The sequence below is a fragment of the Mytilus californianus genome, unplaced genomic scaffold (assembly GCF_021869535.1).
Source record: "Mytilus californianus isolate M0D057914Y unplaced genomic scaffold, xbMytCali1.0.p SCAF_3, whole genome shotgun sequence".
Lineage (NCBI taxonomy): Eukaryota > Metazoa > Mollusca > Bivalvia > Mytilida > Mytilidae > Mytilus > Mytilus californianus.
Genome location: NW_026262679.1, coordinates 46,493,285 through 46,510,613, shown reverse-complemented (window position 1 = coordinate 46,510,613; position 17,329 = coordinate 46,493,285). Strand labels below are relative to the sequence as shown.

At 31.3% G+C, this 17,329-nt stretch overlaps 1 protein-coding gene across 1 annotated transcript; it reads left to right on the top strand.

The window, feature by feature from the left end:
* Window positions 1–560: 560 nt before the first annotated feature.
* LOC127734716 (vesicular integral-membrane protein VIP36-like) lies at window positions 561–17,329 on the top strand. The gene is made up of 9 exons (XM_052244730.1): window positions 561–705; window positions 4,582–4,697; window positions 5,647–5,761; window positions 7,289–7,371; window positions 9,638–9,799; window positions 10,249–10,363; window positions 11,233–11,288; window positions 12,470–12,530; window positions 13,144–17,329. The coding sequence occupies exons 1-9, from the start codon at window positions 582–584 to the stop codon at window positions 13,296–13,298; spliced, it is 987 nt and encodes a 328-aa protein (XP_052100690.1). The 5' UTR covers window positions 561–581; the 3' UTR covers window positions 13,299–17,329.

Below are 17,329 nucleotides of genomic sequence, written 5' to 3'. Positions count from 1 at the left end.
CTCGCGTTTTAAATTTGAAAATTTAACTGTCTCGAGTGGATACATATCGTATCACACTCGATGCAGTGGTAGAATCTATATATATATATATAAGCAGAGACATATAGATATTTAGTATACATGTCTCTGATATAAGTAACTATCTAAGTTAACAGTGAACTAAACATATGTTTGACATGTTTAGCTTCTGAGATTTTTTTTGAAACTTTCTTGGGGGGAAAAGTAAAATAGCAAAAATACCGAACTCCGAGGAAAATTCTAAACGAAAAGTCTCTAAGCAAATGGCAAAATCAAAAGCTCAAACGTCAGGCTCAAACACATCAAACGAACGAATAACAACTGTCATATTCCTGACTTGGTACTGTACAGGCATTTTCTTAAGTAGGAAATGGTTTGGATTAAACCTGGTTTTATAGCTAGCTAAACCTCTCATTTGTATGACAGACGCATAAAATTGCATTTAATTGACACCGATGTGTGAACAAAACAAACAGACAGAAATGGGTGCAAATAAAAAAAAAAACTCGAGTTATCTACCTTACAGGTTCTCCCAACCGGAAGTGGTTGTTCTTCGTGTGAAAATGGCAGCGTTCAGTTGGTCCGCATTTATCTTTGCATATTTAATTAATTTCGTGCAGGTTCTTGGAGAATGGAACACAGAAGACTACCTTAAGCGAGAACACACACTCGTGAAACCGTATCAAGGTGAAACAGTGTTCTTGTCATGCATGGTTTAAGCATTGGATTGCTGCGTCAAATGTGCCCCTCTAAGATTTTCGTCTGCATGTTCAGTGGGTTTCCTTTGTTGTAATTCTTAATTTTATTCAATACATTTGGTGGTTATCTATCCCATTTTACAATTAGGCCTAAAATTGAAAAGTCTTTCCATCTGAATAATGTAAACGATTTTTAGAAACAGTTCAGAATAAATTTCCAGGAAATAAGTTGATGAGGTTGAGGAGGAAGTTGAAGCAAAAAAGCTATTTTCAAGAATAAAGAATTGTTTATGAAAGTCAAATCGTTAAAAAACATTTAACGAAAAACAAATATGAAAAACAGCAACAAACGACAACCACAGATTTACAGGCTCCTGACTTGGGACAGGCACAGACAGAATACACCTTATCGCTATTCCCGCTTGACCCGAGAATCTGTCCCGCTCGAACTTTTGACGTCATACAACAATCACTTTTCCATTGTGGCGTCAGACATTTTCTATTATGACGTCAAAATTTTACGGGAACTTGTGTGATGTCCAGTAATGGCGGACAAATAGCGATAAGGTGTATGTGGCAGGGATACACGTTTATGGGTGATGCAATCCTCCTTATCCAGGACAGTGGTGTAACAGCATGACGAAAGAACAAACTATGCAAATCAGTTGAAAAGGGCTTAACTCTACTGATTGAAACAAAGTACAAAAACAACTAGCTAAAACACACAAGACACACAAAGTACAGCTCTGAAAGTACTCCCAGTTACTAAAAGCTAGCTCAAAGCCAATAACTAATTATTACATTACATAATTTGAACATTGGAAGCTGGATATGTACTGATTAATATTTCAGTTTTCACAAAAACAACTAGCTAAAACACAAAAGACACACGAAGTACAGGTCTGAAAGTACTCCCAGTTACTAAACATGCATAAAGCTAGCTCAAAGCCAATAACTAATTACATGTATTACATTACATAATTTGAACATTGGAAGATTGATATTTCAGTCTTAGATACATTAATTTGGCTATTAGTTATAGACAACTTGTGTGTCTTAGACTTAAATATCAATCAGTACATATATGTATTCTGTATCCAACTTCCATTATTGTTTAGAGGCCAGCTGAAGCTGGCTTCCAGGTGTGGGATTTTCTGAATCCATGATATCTCGGCCTATAACAAAATCAAACTATAACAAACTCGGCCTATAACATAATCGGCCTCCCAAAATCGGACTATAACAAACTCTGACTACTAGAAGAATATAAGTATGATGTTTGATTTTGTTTTTATTGGAAATTAATTATCAATACTTAATTTGAAATTAATAATGATTTACAATTAATTAAATAATTTATTTTGAACATTTTAGAAGCGAGTAATATAAATGACATTAACAAGATATGTATAAAAAGAAAATTAAGAATACATTCATTTAATAATGAAAATCTACCACTGATTTGTATTTCTGTATTATAATTTGTAATAATGTCCCTCTCAAAATAATTTATCATATGCATATCTTAATTGATTCAACTGGAAATATGACATCATGCCAACATACTAACAACTGACACGTGTACTATTGACACCTATTTAATCACCCAAGTGAGAACAAAACTACCTGTAATTAAATGAAATTGTGATTAACTAAATATCCAATATCCAGTATTTTTGATACTCCTTCATTGTGATACCTGAAGAAGTAACAACATGATTAAAAAAAAAAACTTTATAATTTTAATACCAGAAGTCACTTATACAAATTATGTATTTTTTGTTTTCACTTCAATCATAACAATTATATAAAGTCGTATTCTTAAACATTATATAATGAAAGAGCTATGTTTTAGATTTTAAGTATTCATTTAGACCAATTCAAAATTATATATAATGTCAGCACAAGCTTCTTTTTTAATGTTTTTAAAACATACATACTTTGAAAAAAAATACAACAAAAACTCCATATATAAATTAAACCCTTATAAGCCTGCCTATAGGAAGCTTATACAAAGAAGAAGAAGTATGCAAAATCATGCAATCAACTTTATTTTCCAAATGGTAATAAATGAATAATGAAGCAATACCTTTCCATCCATAGCAAGTAAAATGTTTATCAATATCATTATGAACAAGAACAATATATAGAAGCACTTACCAGTATTACATACTCTGTGTTGTAAACTACACGAATCACACTGTAAGGCATGTTGCTTTGTTGTCACTTTTCTGGAACACTCGACGCAGTGGTTGGTACCCATGTTGAGAATGATATGGGGATATTTTTTTCATGTTATTTTATAGAACTATAAGGTAAGATCAAAGAAATCTCTGTTGTTTTTTCAATTTTACTCCACATCTATTTTTAGATATATGTATAATAAATGTTTGCCTCGTCTTGCCTTTCTAAAAACATTGTATCTGTTTGATGTGACCATTTGAATATAATTACTTTTCAATTGGTGAATCCATTAATAAAGAATTACAGATTAGTGAAATTGTTAAGAAGAAATTCACTGTCAATCAAATTTCTCTTTGTTTGTATACTAATTATGAACACCAAGGATTAAACACAATACAAACACGCACACACGCCAATCATTAAAACATCTTTTGTCAATAAGAATAATAAACGAGAAAATCACAATAATATTTCAAAAAGAAGTTAATTATCCTCATTCAAACATATCAAATTCAACTCAAATAACACATATTTAATATGATGGATCTAAGTTTATTTAAATACATTTCTATACATTGTTTTTTCAAAAATATTTATCATAATCTCAAAATTCGTATATAATTTTTATATATAAAGTTTGTTTTTTATTAAAGTGAGAAAAAAAACCCACAAAACAATCTACTAATCGTAGTCCGAGTTTGTTCAATATATTTCCACATATAAATAATGGTAGGCTGAGTTTGTTATAGTCCGAGTTTGTGATAGGCCCATTTTGTTTTAGTCCGAGTTATCCAGCAGCAGGATTTTCTCACTTCGTTGAAGACTCATTGGTAGCCTTGGGCTGTTTTCTGCTCTTTAGTCGGGTTCTTCATTGTCTATTCTATTGAACTCATGAATTAATTTGATTTCTTATAACCATGATAATTTCAGGTTAAAATGCCAGTTTTTCATTGGTTATTTTTTTCATTGTACTAAAACACATGGCTCGGCATGTAAATACTTTTTTTAAATGTTACCCTCTCTGCAGAGACTTAATCAATTCAATTTTAAATCAAGAACATGAATAATTTAGTAGAAAATTAATTTTAAATCATTATTGAATATTTAAAAAAGAATATTAACAGACCATTCAGTTTTATGAATTAAATAGCACAGCTAACATGGCTAAGAGGGTGATAGAACAGTATGTTAACCATAGAAATAACTTTGACAACCTTGGTCGTCTTGGTTGAAAAAGTTTTTCTCATGGTAGAAATCTGCTCTATCATCCTATCATTCTATGTCATGTATGTGTTATTTATAAAGTGACAGCTTGTTTCATGAGTATGGAGATTCATATTCAAGCAGCGAATGCAATGTACATGATGTACTACATGTACCATTATCAATTTGTAAGAAATATATTAGAATATATATCTGTCCTTATTCATCAGTCTACTCATGAGACTCGTTACAAAGAACCTTTTTGTAACATTTTAAAAGTTTGCTTGACCAAATATTTGCTTGGCAGAAGTGAAGATCACATAGAAAAAACGAAAAAATTAGTCTGACAATTGGCAATACTTGTCCATTGTCTGACTGAACCAACATGTCAGTCAGACAGGCATATATTAGGACCTTGGAAGGTCTTGGAAATGATTTATAGCATACGCTTAAACCTGTATGTTTTTTTTTTCTGCAGGCTCTGGTGCTTCTATGCCTTTATGGGACTTTGTTGGTAGTACATTGGTAACTAATAGTTATGTTAGACTAACATCAGATCACCAGAGTAGACAGGGAGGGATATGGAATACACAGGTAGGATATAAACTTCTATTGAAGTTAAAATTCAATTCCCAGGTTTGTAGGACTGAGAGGTATTGTATATGAATACAATGGTTATTAGGAAAACATGTGCATGTACACAAAGTACACAGGTTAGACACAGGGATATGGAATTATTGACAATAAGTAACACCTTAGAAGTCTTATTTTCAGTAATTGATTCTAATGACATGGTTATCTCAGGGCAATCATCAGGTGTCATGAATGTAATTTTACTTTCTGTTGGGTAAATCATTCACACAAATGGCAATTTTTATAGTACATTGCCAACCTGGCACAAGGGTGTTTTGGAACAAGGTGTCGGGGCAGAATGGCACAGCTTAGGGCACCCAGTGTGCGACACCCTTCTATTTGGGACTAACGAGACCACTGGAATACACAGATCAGATGTATAACAACGTTGATTGCCTAGCTTAGAAAGAATTTGAGAGCATCAGTTATGAAATAAAATATTTGAATACACAGGTGGGTTATACAGGGGTTGACATGGTACAGCTATATCAAATGGTTTCTGATCAAGTGAATATTTAAGACAATGAGGAACTATATTTTTTTGTAAAAATATCATGAAAGTGTAGAACATGATTGTATGGAAAGTCTAAGGACTAATTTTATTTATCAAAAATGCTATTAAGTTGTAATCACAAATTACAGTTTTTTTATCAACAACATGGATATTCTCTGAACTCATCATTGCTGTTCACTCTTTTGTATAAATAAAAGGGATGTGTAGTATATGTCAAAAAGAAAACAACCAAAGGGCACAAGCTAAGAAACCCACAAAAATCTATATACATGTAACATTTAACAAGCATAATAAACACGTGTAGACTTTTGTCATGTTTGTGCTAAATGTATTCCTTGTACACATTCCATGAATCAATAGAATTATACTACAATAATCTGTCATCTTTTATTTCAGCCATGTCATATAAAAAATTGGGAATTACATGTACAGTTCAAAGTTCATGGTTCAGGCAAAAATTTATTTGGTGATGGATTTGCAATATGGTATACAAGAGACAGAAATCAACTAGGTAACATTACCTTAAACATTACAGTCTGGTAATACATGTATATATCCCACAGTATAATGTTTAATGAACATCTGAAAAATATCAAAATGATCAGTTGTTTTTTGTAAGAATAAAGGGTCAAAAATGATATGTAACACTTTACTTTGGTTTAATTGTTACTGAAAAATTAATAAAAGGGTGAAACAACATGTACACAATGTCTTAGTAGAGCAGTCACTCTGGGAAAGTATCAAAAGTGACTGCTCAAGAGTCATGAGAGAGGTGAACTTTTAAACAAGGTTCCAAAAATGGCCTGTGGATAGGATCAGGGCAAATTGTTTAACCTTAGTTGTTTCAATCAGTAGAGTTATTGTAATTGCAAGCCTTGAAATTAAAAATGGTGTATTATGGCGCTGTATAAAATTTGAAGAAAAATTCAAAATATGTTAATATTCGACGAGAAATAAGTTGGTGATACAGTCACAATGACAGTTTGGATGAATTCTCTTTTTATTGTGCAATCTCAGTTGCAAAAGGGTTTGGATTTTCATTTTTGACTTCAATACTGATAAGATATATTATTAGTCATGTTTATTTTGGTAGTTAAAAAAACATTAAAAAATGATCGTTGTTAAAAGTTGAAATGATGATTTTGTGCAAAATTATGTGACCGCTGACCGTGTTAGACATACAGGTGACAGTTGAAAAGTGTTAGATTGTAAAGAGATTAGGTTTGGGAGGGTCTCAAAGTGACCATAAACGGCAGGTAACAGTTAAGGCAGGTTTGACTGTACATATCTTCAGTACAAATTAGATACAAAATCTGTGTTTGAGCTTAAAACGTGGAAGTTACAAACACCTGCAAGGATCCATGCATGGAAAAATGTAAACATAATGCATAAACTTGAGTAGTACTAATTTACTAGAACAATATACACATCTGTTATCATACAGTGGCGGATCCAGAACTTTTCATAAGGGGGGCCCCGCTCCAGTCATGCTTCAGTGATTCCCTATATAATCAAACAAATTTTTTCCACAAAAGGGGGGGGCCCGGCCCCCCCTCCCCCCCTGGATCCGCCTATGTCATATTCATCAATCTATGATTTTCATAAGTGAATGATTAGGGCCCGGCCTAGTGGCGGGTCGCCCTATAGGGATCAGTCTGTCCATCCGTCCGTAACAAATTGTGTCCGCTCTATATATAGAGAACTGTTATAATTTCATACTTTATACTTGACATGTATATTAACCAACACCAGAGGGTGTGTCATAATGTTTGTACAACTTCGTAGGTCAAAGGTCAAGGACAAAAACTTCTTCTTTTAGTTCTTGTAAATCTCTTATAAAATTTTCATAGCATTTTCTCAAACACACTTGTATTCAAGAAATTAATTGCCAGACAAGGGTGTTTATCAGACAGTAACATCATTGAACATAGACTTTGCCTTTTTTCCAAAAATTGATTTAAATAGAATTGCAATGCAGAAAATATAGATCTTATTTTTATGTTATCTTTTAAATCATGTCTCAATGTATGTTTTACAGGCCCAGTATTTGGAAACAGAGATTTTTATACTGGATTAGCTATTTTCCTAGATACATATGCTAACCAAAATGGACCACATAATGTAAGAATATTTTATTAGTTGAATTGATGACAAGTGTTTTACAATGAATAGAATCTTAACTTGTGAAAAAAATAAACAGATATAAGTTTTTCATTGTTTCTGTGCATAATTTGATTAACTGGCTAGTTTATAACATTTATCTCAAATGTCCTTGTGTTTACTATTGGTTGTTGGTTTTTGTCTCGCCTCAACAAAGTCAGAAAATAAGACTTAGAAATGATGTTTTCTATGGCAGCATCAACAGTTTGTTAAAGTTTGTGATAAGGTCAGTTCATTACTATACATGTAAAAGGGAACCACTAATGGTAAGTCAATGATATTATTTTTGCAGTTGTATAAGCACTGACACGTCTCATTTCCATGGATAGATATATGGCTCCACACCCTCAGTCATGGTTCATTGACTTTTGAAACTTTTGTATAATTTACCTGTTAAAGTTTCTTATTTGGTCAATTTAAGGGGAACCACTTATGATAATATAAGTTAATGATATTTGGTATGCAGTTGTTTTAGCATTGGCACATCTCATTTCCAATGGGATTATTAAGCTCTGCCCCATTGGTCATGGTCTACTGACTCTGAAACTTTTGAAAGTTTTAGACAGTTTGCAAATTAAGTGTTAAGTTTCAACATTTGTATTATTCTACCAAAATTGCACGCTGACATATTGTGGTGTCAACTTTTTAAGTCATTTGATCTCTGGTGGAAAGTTGTCTCATTAGCAGTCATACCACATCATACCACATCTCCTTTTTTTATATTAACAGTTTATTTTTATGCCCCATTTATGGGCATTATGTTTTTCGGTCTGTTCATTTGTCTGTCCTTTCGTCCGTCTGTCCCACTTCAGGTTTAATTTGAAGGCATCCATGTACTATGGACACATTCTTGTTTACCAAGTTTTCAGAAATTTGTTAGTTTGCAGCAATTTCTAGTTTAATCAAATCTTCTGAATTCAGCATGTCTATGCAGCACTTACCTCCCCTCCTTCTTTAGATTCATAAATCATTTTGATTTTGATTTGGGCTGATGTTTGCGAATTGAGAAAAAAATTGATACCGATTAATAAAAGAAGAAACGTTGTGAAGATACTGGTCCTTTAATTCCCATCTTTACAGTGTCAGTCTACCTGAATGTGACTTATCACCGAGTTTGTACTTAAATGATCAACATGACAGGTGCCACATGTGGAGCAGGATCTGCTTACCCTTCCAGAGCAACTGATGTCACCAACAGATTTTTGTTAGGTTCATGTTGTTCAGTCTAGTTTTCTGTGTTGTGTTTTGTGTAGGGTTGTTTGTCTTTTTGTTGTTTTTTGTTTTATGCCATGGCCTTGTCAGTTTGTTTTTTGACTTATGAGTTTGAATGTCCCTTTGGTATCTTCCACCTCATTTTTATATTGGTATGACATTGGCGTCGTCATCGTCTGAAGACACATTGGTTTTCGCACTCTAACTTTAGTTTAAGTGAATGGATCTCTATGAAATTTTACCATAAGGTTCAATACCACAAAAGGAAGGTTTGGATTGATTTTGGGGGTTATGGTACCAACAGTTAAGGAATTAGGGGCCAAAAATAAGCATTTTTGTAACTTCCAGACATAACTTGTGTGTTAGTGTATAGATCTCTCTGAAATTGTACTACAAGCTTCCATATCACAAAGGGAAAGCTGGGTTTGAGTTTGGGGGTAATTGCCCTTAACGTTTAGGAATTTTGGGCAAAAAAAGGGCAAAAAAACAAGCATTTTTCTAGTTTCCAGACAATAACTTGTGTTCAAGTGTATGGATCTCTCTGAAAGGTACCATACCACAAAGGGAAGGCTGGGATTGAGTTTGGGGGGGTGATGAATCATAAGGGGGTTCAAAAAATTGGGGGGGGGGGTTCCTTTTTCTTTTCTTTAAAATTTTCCATTTTAAATTGGTTATTTCTGATTTATATATAAAAGCAAATAATAATGATATAGTTTGAATAGGTAAATTAAAAATTTTTAAGTTCTTAGACCACATTCATTCTGTGTCAGACACCTATGCTGTGTCAAATATTTAATCACAATCCAAATTCAGTGCTGTATCAAGCTTGAATGTTGTGTCCATACTTGCCCCAACTGTTCAGGGTTCATCCTCTGCAGTTGTATCAAGCTGCGCCCAGCGGAGCATTTTATTAAATATTTAAAAAAAACAAAGCTTAATAATTAAATTCCATACTTAAATATGTAAAATTGCAAGTTAGATGAAAATTGCCAATAATCCAAATAATCAATTTCAGCATGAGCATCCATATATATCAGCTATGGTTAACAATGGATCATTACATTATGATCATGACAGAGACGGAACACATACAATGGTATCAGGATGTGAAGCTAAATTTAGAAATAAAGATTATGATACATTTGTTGCAATCAGATACCAAGATAATGAACTCAAGGTCAGTATTTGTTTTATACAGAATTTAAGATTAAGGTTTTAGGAATTTAAAAAAAAAACGAAATTTCACTTAGACTCAAGTCTATGTATTTGACCTTCTATGGATAATTTGAGGTGTGATAAACTTGTGAAGTTAGAAGGCTTGATAGAAATGTTGATAAGAGGCATTGTAAGACCTGTTGAAAGTTGATATGAAGAGGTGAAAACCATTAGATTACATATTTTATAGTAGTTCCTGAATGTTAAAGACTTCAGCTTAAAGTATAGTATATTTACATGAACTGAAAGGCAAGCTAAAAATTTTGAATTCTTGTCTCAGATATTTTTGTTATGTCTAGACATTTTATTCTATAGATAAAACGATTTAAAGCAACATAATGTGTGTATGCTTCTCTGGAATATTACACATGTGAATCAGTTTAATAATAATAAGTAATTCTGTATTTTAAGGTTTCTTTAGATGTTGATGGTAAAAATGCTTGGAAAGAATGTTTTTCTGTTCATGGCGTTAAATTACCATTAGGTTATTTCTTTGGTGCCACAGCAGCAACAGGTGAACTAGCAGGTAAGATTTTTACCTATATATGTGTGCAGGTTACATGGTTGTGTGTGAATGTACAGTGGCAGCTGAGGCTTTGAAGTCTTTGTTTAGTACTTTCTAAGTCAGCAACATTCATCTATCAAGGAAATGTCTAAAGGAAAATAAAGTATATTTCTTATGTAAGTGCTGCTGGAATATTGCTCAGGAATAATTACAGCTTTTTTATGGTAGAGACATTTCAAAAACCATATGCTAGCTACTGGGTTTTGTTTGTGGTATTTGGTTTCTGTTATGTTGATGTATACTCATGATCTATTTTTTATTGAAAAACAATGTACCGGTATACTGTGGATTCATTTATTTTCGTGGGTACCAATTTTCGTGGATTGAGGAAAACTTGCATTTTCGTGGATATTTAATTTCGTGGTTTTGGCAAAGTATGGATATATTCCTTAAAGAAATTTGTAATTTGTTGAACATTTAAATTCGTGGTTCCCATGTACCCACGAAATCCATGAAAATTGGTATTCAACGAATAATAATGAATCCACAGTATACAATTTTAATGGAAAGTTGACAGCTTGAAAACTTGTCTTGGAAATACATGAAGATTTCAGTCTATACATTCTCAGAGATGCAACATGAATTTGAACCATGGTAGAGAAAATGTAATATATTGTAAATACCCTGATATTATTTCATGACATTGTTATTAATTTCTCTAAAAATACAATTATATAATTTACTACTATTATCATGAAAAATTCTAGTAGTTATTATACTGATGATATCATTCTATCAGTTAAAAGTAACTATCATTTGATGAGGATGACATTAACACATGTTACAATAGATTGAATTAATTGTGACTATGAATATTATTCTAATTATAGATAATCATGACATTATATCAATGAAGGTTTACCAGCTAGATACAAATGCACCAGCTGTAAGTTGTTTATTTACTTTTGTGATTGGATGAGAGATGATATAGTAGATATATTGTACGCCATACTGTATTTACTTTCTCTGGTTTTCACATTTTGTTAGAAAACTTTTGCTGTCAAAAATTGCACTTAAGAATAATTAAAGTTTTAACTGTCATCCACTTTGTTGTTTGATTCAGTATTTTTGTCTCAATACTTTTACTTTTTGTAAAGTCTCATGCAAAGAAGCTGAGAAGGGAATATATCGTTTTGTAAATTCTTCAGTTTGTTTGTCTGTCCTTCTATAGATATTGCATTAAAGGTCAGATTAAGCAAATTCAAATTGTAGAGCAATCTTGTGTCAGTTGATGCATCTGATCATATTTAGTTTTGAAGGTCCACACATAAGTTAAGTGACCTTGACATTCTATTAATACATAGAAGGATGATTTAGTTTGCTATAAGGTCCAGATCTGAGCAATAACAAATATTATAAGAGTGATCTTCTGTCAGTTGATGCATCATGTTTAGTGAAAAAGATCCAACTTTGGTGACCTTGACCTTCAATTTTGTAAGGATAGCATTGATTAGATTAGATCTGAGCAAGTGCAAATCATAGGAATTATATTGTGCAGTTAATTCATCATGTTAAGTGAAGAAAGTCCACACTTAAATTAGGTCACCTTGACCTTCATTATTGATTTAAGTAAAGATATTGGCAAACACTCAATGCCTTTATTTTGATAACAACCAGAGAAGTTGGAATGACCTGCCTAGGGGATGAAGGAGTAAATATTTCTTTGACAAGTAGGTCATCTAGTATCTGTAATTCTCCATTTTACACTAGTGAACTAAAATACAGCTCAAAATGTTCAGGCATAAAGAAAAAGTTTGAAAATTAGAATTTTAGTGAAGTAAATCCGATTGCAGTAATTCAGTTAAGAATTGGTCTCATACTAAATCTGTAACACACTATTATATGTTTAGAGTTAAAAAGATGAGCTTAATATCTACAAGGATAAGGACAAATGCTGGATTTCAGAATGATGAATGCCCAAGCCTTTGATTTTGGGAGAGGGGCATCAAAAATTTACTTGTATTTAAACTACAATCCTTTCTAGTTGAATTTGAAAGTTATTTTTATTTTTGAAATAAAGATGAGTTTATATTTCTGATTGAGTCAATTTTATGTGTATTATTTTAGAAATATGAACCAGCTGCTTATTCAGGATTACCTTCTGCAGATTCTATGGAGGCTCCCAGAGGTAAAGTATTATATTTTTTTACACAATCTAAATGGTAAGGACTGATTATAAGTGATTTTGATATAAAAATGTTCTGCTAAGAATCATTTAATTGAAGTGGATTAACTAAATCTACAAACATGACTGCTGTATATAATTTAGCTATTGGTAGAGAGGTTAGAAGAACCACTCTACAGTCTGATAATCTGAATTTTATATCCTCACTCATTAAGTGGATGGTATACTGAAATCACCTTTTCTATCCTTTTGTCTGTCCATAACTTTCAACAAATCAGACATATAACTCAACTTCTGTGTTTTAAAATAAGAATATGATATTTGGTAACAAAACTAATAATGTTGAGTTGCATTGTGTTGGTGATTTTCAGATCTGCTGGGCAAGCCCTAATTGTTTGAAGATACTTTGAATTTCTGTTTTCATAGAATTTTTGTCAATGCAGCAAGCAGGAGTATACTTTACCTGCCATTGCCCACACTTCTTTTTCGTTGATGTACAAAATGTAATTTTTGTTCTTTAATGCAATACATGTGGTCAAAAGCTTACATATGGAAAAAAAATGTCAGATAAATAACATTTTGAAATAACTTCAAGGTCAACTGTTTCTCTTTTCAGAGCATATATCAGATGAAAAAAGAGGAGCTGGTTTATCAGGGTGGAAACTGTTAGCAGTGATAATTTTAGCAATCATTGGATTAGGTGTTTGTGCTATAGTTGGATTTATCATATTTAATAAAAATCAAGATTATTCAAGAAAACGATTTTACTGATACCATTGTACTTCTCTAGCTGTCAATAATCAGACTTTGTAAATTATTTACAATATTCCTCAGGGCTATTCCTTTAAATGTATAGACTACTAAAAATTCACAATTTCAGAAATTACTTCTAAATTTTGCATCTACATGTATATGTTTATATATTTTCTCATATTTGGCATTTTTAATATATATGTATACGTATGAAAAGTTTCTCACTATCTCTTGGAATAGTCCTGACCAGCATCATCTGTTTTGTTCTCCATCTGAATGTATTCTGTAGTTGGATTCAGTATCATCATTGTGGATTGTTAATATTACCACAAGATTTTTTAATTGAAAAAAATGGAAGTCATAATATTTTGGTTTCCCTGAAAATTGTGAAAAATATTACATAATTGAAATCCAGTTCAAATCAAATAAGGAAACCACCCAAATTTGAGGATTGGAAATACATTCTATGGAGTTTTTCTCAAATTAATTCTTCAAGTTGTGAAATAGGTTATGATAAGGTTGATAAATATATCGTATATTATGAAGTGATGTCCATTTGAGAAATATTTCAAATTACAATATTTTTTTCCTGCTGATCCAACATTTTTACATAATTCATTTAATTTGAGGCAAAGATTCAAATTTTAAGAAAAAATATTAAGTAATTTTTTATTTTATCACATTCTAACTAAAATTATATGAAATCTATTATATGTCACTTATGTTATAAAGAAAGATATTAATGAGAATAAGTAAGAAAAGGTTATTTTCCTGGTAAAGATATAAAACTTATCTATCTATCCTTGTGTAAAGTTTGTGTTATTCATGTGCTTACAATTGAAGAGAATAAGGTCTGCCTTGAAACCCAAACATGTGTGTTTTATCAAAGATATCAGAAAATTGTTTATAAATATTTGGTGCTGGATGATTATCATCTATGTTAACAATATTTAAAATTATTTGTTAAATACATAGGTCCTAGATGAAGTGTTAATAGTTCTAAAAGTCATTGCTGCTTTAGTCTTGTTGTTAGTGTATGTTTTTTTTTTTACATTTGGTAATATATTACTGATTTGATAAAAGCAACAGTTGGTTCAACATTTTAATTTGATGGTTTACAGATTTTTGATGTGAAAGATTTGGGTCGGTCAGTCAATAAATAAATGAAAAATATCTGGCATGAAATAGATATGTATAGAATTACTGTGTAATTCAGCTTTATTACAATATTTGTGTTCTATTTTTTTGACATTATTCCTTAAATATTTTTGCCAGGTAACCTCACTTTTGATAACTAAATGAATGGGGAAAAAATTGTACAATCTATGAAACAAGATGATTCCAAATTGTTTGTTTTTTTTTATCATGATACTTTCAGCTTAATGTCTTTCCCCTTTGTTGGGTCCATTTTGTATATGAGAATGTAGCAGTTTATCCCCAAATGGTCCAATATGAAATCTGACAGAATTATGACAAAAAAGAAAAACAAACATTTTGTATAAGGCTATTAGCATAGGTTTCTGTTCTGTAAAATTATTTGCATGAACAACATTCCCAGATCGTTTGGATTGTTTTTGGAATTTAATATTTTTAAGAACACAAACATATTTTATTTCTTAGAATAGAACGGATGATGTGTTATCATTTTTAACTGAACATGATAAAATAATGCACATATAAATTAAAGGTAAATAGTACTGACCAGATATATTTATTTATTTTTCAGGTATATTGAATTAGGTAGTGTAGGCAAGAAAAAAAAAAGCATGAAATTCAAAAAAAAATTCTTTTCTGAAAATTGTAAAAATTAGGTCAGTTGATCTGTAAATCATCAAATTATAAAACCGTTGCCTAAGTTATATAGGGAATCCATCCTAAGGTGATGGGACAACCATTAACTTAAAACCTTGTTGTTACTGTAACCTTATTTTGTTCATTGTGGTTTTATATTTATTGGTTGGTTTAAATGATTTTAATCTTGGGGTTTTTGATTCCCTTGCCTTCAATCATTTGTTGTTAGGTTATTTGTATTGCTGGGTTGCTGCCATATTGACATATACAGCACATGTTGTTTTATTAATAGTAATACTAAGTTTTGTTGTGAAGAAGCTTAATTTTGTATTATGTACTGTTTTAAAATGCAAGTTATAAATTTTCTTTAGTGTATGGCTATTCATCTAATTTTATTAAAATTAAAATGTAATTTGCATTTCTGTCATTGCTCCAAATCTACTATTTCCAAATTCATACAAAAGTGAATTGCCATCCAAAAGACAATTTTACCTAGCAAATAAATTTGAACCAAACTTCTTTTAAAAAAGAAGTCTACCAGAGTTAAATTAAGATTGTAATTGATTATGAGCCTTACACAGCTCATTACACATGTTTTAAATTTTGATACTGTGTAACAGCTGTATTATAGATTTGTTGTAACGGTCTTCACAAACGTGTAGAAATATCAGCACTATACTAGAACCGGACAAATGGACAAATATTAAGCTTGTTCTGCCATTGAATGGAATTAACTTTTTTGCCATATATTTATTTGCCTCAACTGAGATCAAAAGTTATTCTTTGCATACATCATTAGGACAAATGGTGCAAAATTGAGGTCAATCTCAGTATAAAAGTCTTTGAGTGCAAAATTGATATATACAAAACACTTGTATAATTTGCCATATTGAATAGTTCTCATTGTTTTAATTATTGTATTATTAAGGAACTTGACTAGTACAGTTTACTTTTAACAGTATCTTTAAAATATTTTGCATTGTGAATACCATATACCTCTCATCAGTCAGACATGAATAATGATATGAGAAGTATTCATTTCCTGAGTGTATAATTGTTTATTTTGTATCATTGATAGCTGCTCATTTTATTGAAGATGATTTAAGTTTTTTTCATTTATCAGCTTACATGTGTATGATTTGTTTGCTATTTGAATGACTGTACACATATATACACACAAACACGCACACATATTTACATATGGAAATTTGAAGGACATATTTTAATCAATTTTAATTTGATTAATTTTATTACTAACACTTTATATGATAGTATCATTAACATTATGATATAAAATAGTATTAAGGCTTATAGATGAACCAATATCAGATAGACAGATGCGCAACATATTCTCAAATTTGTATTGCTTGTTCAATTTTGAAGACCATGTGATGTATTTTGGTGAAATTGTTTTATTGCAGTTAACTCGTATCTCTATTCATTGACATCATACAACAAGCTAACTTATTAGGGTGGGCAAATAATATGTGAACTTAAATAGTCCTGGATATGTCATATTTGGATCTTTTATTGTGAGTATCCCTAGATGTAACAGTTTAGGTTTAGCAGGAAGCCCTTGCTGAGACTTTTTGAAATGGAGTTTCATAATTATTTTTCAGCATTTTTAGGCCCTACAGCAGCCAAAATACTTTGTTCTCTTTTAGATTCTTACAGAACATTATAAATCTAACACAGATATACCAAGTGAATAATGCAGGCTCCTAGGAACCTTTGTTCTTGTTTTGTATTCAAAATGATTTGACCAACAAGAAGTTTGAAAAAAAAAACCTCATTTTGGAAAGGTTATAACTGGAGTAAAGGGCTGTCAGTAAAACTGTCCAATCATATCACAGCTTTTGATTTTACATGTGGATGGAAAGGATGTGATGGTATGCAATTTCTTGAGTGTTAACTTTGCAGCTTTTTGAATAAAACAATGTTGGAAGTGTTATGAATGGACATGTGAAGTCTAAAGCCAGATTTTGTATAGCCACCAATGCATGAGAAATTTAAATGCAAGGATGAGTGATAAAGAGAATATAAGTGGAATATGTGTTGCTGCTTTATAGATATGTTAATGTTAATGTAGGAAATACATTGATGTGTTTTTGTAGTATTACTTAAATTTATAGACAATGGTATATGTTTAAGGGTTTGGGTAATATTGTTTTGAAAGTTATATATATGATTGATTTATAAAGTGATATAATGAATTCCATGCAGTTTAATCAGTTATTAAATGATTTGTATAAGTATAA